At 39.4% G+C, this 8,071-nt stretch overlaps 1 protein-coding gene across 1 annotated transcript in view; it reads left to right on the top strand.

Annotated features, from left to right (window-relative positions):
- Window positions 1-3,817: 3,817 nt before the first annotated feature.
- LOC104413799 (uncharacterized protein F13E9.13, mitochondrial-like) overlaps window positions 3,818-8,071 on the top strand; it is a gene marked incomplete at its 5' end in the record, with an annotated part of 12,450 nt that continues 8,196 nt past the window's right edge. Inside the window, 2 exons of the mRNA XM_010024895.1 lie at window positions 3,818-3,986; window positions 6,738-6,888. Of these exons, the coding sequence (XP_010023197.1) occupies window positions 3,818-3,986; window positions 6,738-6,888 (320 nt within the window). The remainder of the gene's footprint in view (window positions 3,987-6,737; window positions 6,889-8,071) is intronic.

The raw sequence follows: 8,071 nt of genomic DNA, 5'->3' as shown, positions 1-8,071 counted from the left end.
CTATAGAAGCCTTTCCTGTTATTTTTAATGATGTCCCTTGCCAGATTTCATTATATGCTAATAAACATGTTGTGAGTAGGCAAATAGTAACAGATGAAATTTCTGAATTTTCCTAGCATATTGACAAGGCACTGGATAAATTTGAAAATAACAGTAATACATCAGGAGATGAGGCATCTGAGAAGGCAGAGATTTTATTTATTTATTTTGGTTTTTTAGGAGGCATTTATTTATTCAACTAGGCACCTAAAGGACGGAATGCCAGCAAAAACATGTTTCTGCTGGGTGCTTCTGAGATATGGGGCAATGATAGGAAAATAGAGGAGATCTTGAGGAAAACTGCTGTGTCTCCACTCTTCTAAGATGAACAAGCAGTTTTTCATGTTATCAAATAACAACTGTCCAGCCAAAACAATTGTTGCTATCAGCCTCCCCACTCCAGAAGGTTGTTGAAGACTTCAGTGCTCCATGCTCTTGGTTCAGCACACCAAGTCCAGCACAGGGGGGCGGAGGACGTGATTGCCCAAGGGCATCAGTTTCGTGGGCCGTGGTTCCTCCAGCCCTTGGCCTTGTTGCAGGGCGTCATTGTGTCTGCTGCTTTGCTTTCCCTTCTGACTTCAAAATGTTACGCTGAAAGCTGTCTGTTCATAAGGGCAAGTATGGCATCATTAGGCCACTCAAAAATTAGTGTAATTATATATACAAATAGTGGGGGTGATCCATGTCACACCTTCTTAATATTAAAGTCCTCTGCCACTCAACTTTTCACTCTTCCAATGCAGACATTTTAATTTAAAATACAGTAATGTACCTAAGGAGCCATAGAGCACAAAACATGGAGACAACACAGAACAGTACAGTTTTGTATTGGTATTTTTGACTGGAATCCACCTTAATCTCAAATACTTATTCTAAGAAAAAACAATCCTACTTAATACTTCATTTTAATGACATCCTCCAAAGCCTGTATTATCTTCCTTCTTTCCTAAAATGCTCTTTGTGGAGAAGCAAGTCAGAATTTGTTTGCTATGGTTACTTTTCAATTGGTTCATTATTAACAGGTGTTCCATGTGGTTTTTAGAGGTGTATAATTTCCTGTTTGTAGTTTCTGATTTAATTAACTACATCTGCTTGAAACAGAATGATGTATATAAGCAGGTTCCATGAGTGTTTGTAAAGGAGATAAAAGTACAAATGCTCCCTTATTTATTTTTGTTTAGCAGATATTACTTATCATTTCTCAGTGCTCAGGAATGTCCACAATATATTTGCTGAGTCTGGGTCAGATTCAGGCACAGTGTTTGGTTTTTCTTTTTTATTTATCAGTGTGTCTTGTTTCCTGCAATTAACCATTGTGTTATTTACCTGTGCTCATGTTGTTTGTTGTTTATCTACTTCCATATTACATGACTTTTCTTCCATTGAAAGTTTGCTAATTATGAAGCACTGCTTATATTAAAGGCGACTGTTGTGTCTACAGGAATTGCCCACAAGCCTTCAAGCTGATATCTGTGTTTTCCTTTGCATTAGTGAAATGTTTTCTTGGCTCTAATCTATCAGTGTAGGCCTTTGCAGAGGAGATGCCGAGCCTTTCTAATACAGGGAGTATATGCCGGGGATACTCTCTTTATAATTTTGCACATTCTGCATGCTCTCCATTACCAACATGTAGCAGTGATTAAGAAGAAATAAATAACTGGTCCATCATTAACCTAATGGAGACAAAGTTAAAAGTGAGAAGAAGGATTTCAAGAAAAATTGCCATTGTAGAATATTGGCCTGGCCATCTGCAGATCTTCCAGGCATAAAACAGTCCCCAGAGCTGTATTTCCATAGTGATGCACAGGAACACTCGTATTCCAGGTACCCCTACCTGCATGACTGTACGGAGTGGAAAACTGGAGTACATGGGCCAGAGGCAAGATATGCAGGTCAAAAGAGGTGATCCTGCCCCTCTGCTCTGCTCTCCTGAGACCTCACTTGGAGCACTGTGTCCAGTTCTGGTGTCCTCAACATAAAAAGGACATGGAGCTGTTGGAGTAAGTCCAGAGGAGGGCCACGAGGATGATCAGGGGGCTGGAGCACCTCCCATATGAAGACAGGCTGAGAAAGTTGGGGCTGTTCAGCCTGGAGAAGAGAAGGCTGCGTGGAGACCTCATAGCAGCCTTCCAATATCTGAAGGGGGCCTATAAGGATGTTGGAGAGGGACTCTTTGTTACGGACTGTAGTGGTAGGACAAGAGGTAATGGCTTTAAACTTAAACAGGGGAAGTTTAGATGAGATATAAGGAAGAAGTTTTTCACAGTGAGGGTGGTGAGGCACTGGAATGGGTTGCCCAAGGAAATTGTGAATGCTCCAACCCTGGAGGTGTTCAAGGCCAGGTTGGACGGAGCCTTGGGCGACATAGTTTAGTGTGTGGTGTCCCTGCTTATGGCAGGGGAGTTGGAACTAGATGACCTTAAGGTCCTTTCCAACCCAAACTATTCTTTGATTCTATGATTCTATACTTTTGGGTTCCATTCAGAGCTTCAGTCTGGGTCTTGGGAGGAAGGACTGTAGGGTCTGCTGTAGGGTGCAGTTTCCTCACACCTGGGTGAGCCTGTGTTACACTTGGCGTGAATCAGGGCTCAGTTTTTAAATTTTTGTCTTCTCCCATAAATTTAGAATAGTTCAGTAAAGAGAGACTTCAAATAATCATCTAATCCAACTGCATCTCCACCTGACTGTGAAACTGCCCTTTTCTCTTTAAGAATCATATTACTGAAATCCCAGTTCTGAATTAGTCTTCATCAATGATAATGACACGGTTGATAGCTGATTGAGTGAGACTTCATATCAGAAGATATCCCAGGTACCCAGATATTTCTATGTCTTTTATAAATACAGCTTTGCTGTCTGAGACTCTTCCTTTCCCTCACCCACCAGCAGAGATCTTGCACGGCAATTCATGTGCTGCAATCCATGATACTGTTTAAGGTGGAATAGAATTGGACAGAATTGTATACTGCTTTTTTGTTTTTCTTTTTAACTACTTCCACTGGTTAATTCTCTCCATTATTGTCACAACTCAAAAATATTTGTCCATGTCAGATGAGAGGGCTGGAGCACCTCCCGTATGAAGACAGGCGGAGAAAGTTGGGGCTGTTCAGCCTGGAGAAGAGAAGCTGCGTGGAGACCTCATAGCAGCCTTCCAGTATCTGAAGGGGGCCTATAAGGTTGCTGGGGAGGGACTCTTCATCAGGGACTGTAGTGATAGAACAAGGGGAAATGGGCTTAAACATGGATAGGGGAAGTTCAGATTAGATATAAGGAAGAAGTTCTTCACTGTGAGGGTGGTGAGGCCCTGGCACACGTTGCCCAAAGAAGCGATAAATACTCCATCCCTGGCAGTGTTCAAGGCCAGGTTGGACAGAGCTTTGGGTGACATGGTCTCGTGTGAGATGTCCCTGCCCATGGCAGGGGGGTTGGAACTGGTTGATCTTAAGATCCTTTCCAGCCCATTCTATGATTATTAATGCTGTCGTGGCAGGGAGGCAGCAAAATGGAGAACTGCAGCAAGCGTGTGCATTCCTAGGAGCATCCATGGGTGCCATGGAGCAAGGCAGTGAGTGTTGTGAGCTCTGCTGCAGATCTTCTCCCAGGCCTGCAGTTCATGCTGAGCATGGAAGCAGCTGCTGCAAGGCTATGTCCTGAGTAGCAAAGGGTCTTCGCAGCATGGAGACTATGTGCCTTCAGCATCAATAGCAGCCAAAGTTGATACTCCTCTGAGTTTTCATTTTCAGCATAAAATTAGTCTTTCCAATTCTTTTCACATTAGGAAGGTAAGAAGAGCTGGGAGCCAGGATTTACTGCACCTATAAAACAAGATACCACCAGTAAAGTTACCTGCAGCATCTTGCCTTTGCGTAAAGGCAAAGATGTTTGCCTGAAGTCCAAAATTCAGCAGCAACCAGGAGCAGAGGCTGTATCCCATCTTTGTGAAAGCAGTAAATCCTTGCTGTCAGCTCCTTTGACTTTACAGCTGAACATACGTGAACATACCTGAGAAAGTGTTGCATCCAATTCACTGCTTTGGGCTGTTAAAATGCAGTGACATACACATTTGCAGCATTTAAGATGGATATTTCTTCCACCAGCTCCATCTTACAGTATTTTCTTACCCAGCAAAAGAATTGTTTCAGTCTATCATTTTCTTCCTCTTTTAATTATAAATTAGCATAGGCAGGAAAATAATAAATAAATAAATAAATAAATGAATGAATGAATAAATAAATAAGCAAGCTTTTCTCTACAGTTAGGCCTTCACAGCTGTTTAGGTAAATGTGTTTAAATACAACTAAATTAAGTGGAGTAACACTAACTTGTGAAAGAAAGACAAGCTTTAGTTCTTTGAACAGGCCCTGCCGCAGCTGGTTACTTGATTTACATGTTCTTAATACAGTCTTGAAGTTCTGTTTATTAGGTTTCATTGGAAATTTCCTGTTTTTGTTTTCCAGTGAGATGACAAAATTGCTTTGTTCCCACATAAGTCAGAAGTAGGACTGTCTATTAACTATTCAATGGCTATTACTTTTCAACTTGCCAAATGTGAAAGTAAGCAGTAGTATCATTTTCACAATTTTTTGAGCATAATGAATTCATTAACGGGATCTGATTATGGCTTCATAAACCAGAAGGGTAATGATTTGGTGCCTGTACCTGTTACATTTGGTTAAAGTTTGTATTTTCGTAGCCTCCAAAAACCCAGATAAAGAGTACAGCCTTGTTAAACTATGTAAACAACCCTAATGTTTAGCAGAAAGTCTTAAATTACTAAGTTAAGGAAAAACAAACCAAACATCAACAACATGTAAGCAGTGACTTCAATAAATGAAATTACTCTGTGAACAGCCCCTGTTCTGAGTTAGACATTGATTGCTGTGAAAATGTAACTTATCTCTACACTCATCAACAGTCTTACGATTAGAGAAGTAATTTTATTTAACTCTGAACTGTGCTATACAATGCAGTACCTATAAAAATAGAACCTATATCTTGTGTTCCTAGATGCAGAAATCTCAGTCTAGCTATTTGGAGTGTGTTTATTACCCAACATCTACAAGCACTTGTAACTATACTCGTGGTATACTCTTGTCTTTGGATCCTGAGAGAACTCCATGCCTTTCACTCACTAGTCTCGAGGCACAGGACAGCTTGCATTTGATTTGGCATCCATCTGTGATGTTTCTTGTTAGCTTGATGTTTCTTGTCTGTGTTGCTAAGCAATACAGGCTCTTCTCTATCAGGCATAAGCTTCTGTTTCTGCAACTTCAGGGCTTTTGGAATGAAACTGAAATTATAAAATAAACAGGCACCTTGTCATTTGGTAAATACATTTTAAAGATCGTTTATGTTTGTATTCGAAATGTGCTAAAGTGAGGCCTCTGTTGCCGAAGCAGTTCTCTGGTGGGTGGGATTGCATTCTTGATGGCTGCTTTCACATGCATTCATTTCCTTGGGATGATGTCAGCTCTAATTAAATGTGCAGCTGACTCCAAAGCTGGAGCAGCAGCAGAGCTTCAGAAGGGCTGGGAAGAGACCTCTAAAGCATACTGGAAGAACAGCAAAAGACAAGATGAATGCAGAGCTTTTACACATGTGTTAAGTGACAGGTGAAATAAACTTCAAGGCTATGAAAGATTGGAGGAAAGAGGGGAACACAATAAGGAAGTCAGAATTCAATCTTGGTGCCTTACAGCTGTGGGCTTGCTACACTATGGCCCAAGGCTTCAGGATTTCAACACAGAGATATTTCAAGGCTGTGTCCCTGAGCGTAGATGAATGGCCTGTGAAGTCATTGCTATTCGTAATCTTCCTCTTCGGTATCCATCCCACAAAAGCCTTCCTAGTGCAAAAAATGAATTTAATATGGTATAAACCATAGACATGGTAGAGTTGATGGTTGGAGTAGAGTGGAAAATGTTTGACTCCTGCCAAACCTTATCTTTTTGTATTTTTGGCACAGCTCTAGAAGTAATCTGTTGATGTGGTGCTGTGTGGATGAAACAAGATACATTCAGATGAAGGTTGTATATAATGTATATAACAATACAGGCTGTGTTTCTTACCTATTTTCCTAAAGAAAGAAGACAATGCCATTCCTTTCTGCCCATATCCTTGATGCTTTTTGACCTGATGGGCAACTTTAGGAGTATTTAGGGAAATAAATGTTGGGAAAGAAATAATACAGTGAAAGAGTATCTGGAAAAAGTGGAGAAACCCAAGTTAATGACTTTTGGAGAGAAGACACATCATTAAGATAGAAGAGCTGTGTTTTGACCTACCTGCTCTTCTGTTGGCACGTGCCCACACAGCAAGAAGCAGGTCCTTTCCAGCCCTAACTATTCTATGATTCTATGACAGGGTGTGTGGCTGGCTTTTCTCAGGAATAAACTGATAAGGGCAGGGAAAGAGAAGGGAAATGCGAGAGGTAGGGAGAAAACTTGATTGTCTCTGTGCAGGAGGCAAGAGTTGAAGGCAGTAAGATGGAAAGAAGTCAGAGATAATATAGGTGAAAATAACAAATGTAAAATTTAAATATGTGGTAAAGCAAGGTTGGTTAGTCCTAGAGCTTATGGAACAACTTGTGTTAGGATTAGATAAGAGGGCCAGTCAGGCTGGGTTTTGTTTGGGTTTAATATTTCTGCTTTTCAGGCTTCAGTTTTAGCAAAGATAATTGTTAATTTTGTGTTTTTCAGGTTTTGATTTTATCCGTGCTGAAGGGTTTGTGTTTTCTCATGTTGCTGATGAAGGGATTATAAATGCCTGTGCAGGTAACCTGCTACGATACAGAAAACAAGTTGGAGCAGAGAACATTCAGATTTTTGCTGATATTAAAAAGAAACATAGGTAAAAACAAGCAATATTTTATGTAAATATGAATGTAATAACGATTTTATTTTTCTACATTTTTTCATTTTTTCTTCAAGCCTATTCAGTGTCAGGAAAATTAATGATATAGGGAGAATTTTATTGATGAAGCAAGGTCTTGCAGTGCTGTTAGGGTCATTATGTGCTATTACACTTAAAAATTAATTGCACCTGTAAGCTCCATGTTGCTGTGTCTGTGAAGTTTGCCATTGTTTAACCTTGAAGATTTATAAATGCAGACTGAAAAAAGTTCTACATCTGGCATTAGGTGAGATTTTGTTTACTTGTCTATTATGTTTAAACAAATTTTCTTTCTGGAGGCTAGGCATACAAGGTTGTTTTGAGTTATGCAAGCAGTTGCCATATAAAAGCATCCAAATCATAATATTATGGCATTTAAAAAAGGCATTCTCTTTTTCCCCCCCCCTGCCAATAATACTGGTTTCTTCTACTTAAATCAGTGCTATGTATGGATTATGTTCTATGATTATCAAACAGAAGGAACTTATGACAGATGAATCCAGTTTCTTTTCTGCTAATACTTTATCATAACTGTCACCTGTTACTTTCAGCTATTTAGATGTCAGTCTTAGGTTGTTTTTTTCCCCCAGAAGAACTGCTCAAGTGTTATGTATTATACATGCTAAATAACCTAATTAAAATGTTTGTGTGTAGTATGTGGGTAATCATGAGAATAACCAAGTCTGGAAGATCTTAAATACCTAATAAACAGGTAATAAATTTCAAAGTAGAATGGAAACAATGCAGCATGGCCAAATTAAGCTTTTATGGTCCTCTCAGAGTGGTTTCTTTCTAATGATTTATATATATAAATAGATCTATTTATATATATATAAATATGTGTATATATAAATTAAAATACACTGCGTTAGACTTTTTTCTAAAAAACCTGGTAGCATCATGTGACTTTGTCTTGACAATTGATGAATTGATGTCTGGATTATACTTCCTGTTGTTCAAAGGGTTTGCTTTTGAATAAAAGAAAAGAAATTTTTGTTTCAGGCAGATTCATAAACTGAAAAGGGAATGTTAAAGTACATGTTGGTTGAGCTTTTGAATGTAGAAAAATATGACTGCCACTGAGAGCTGCTAGCCTCCTCTTCTTTAAATGGGGAGAAACTGTTTTTGCAGTCTACTTGCT

Source organism: Nestor notabilis, unplaced genomic scaffold (assembly GCF_000696875.1).
Source record: "Nestor notabilis isolate BGI_N333 unplaced genomic scaffold, ASM69687v1 scaffold12822, whole genome shotgun sequence".
Classification (NCBI taxonomy): domain Eukaryota; kingdom Metazoa; phylum Chordata; class Aves; order Psittaciformes; family Psittacidae; genus Nestor; species Nestor notabilis.
Note: the sequence above shows the minus strand (reverse complement) of the source record. Positions and strands in the feature narration are given on the sequence as shown.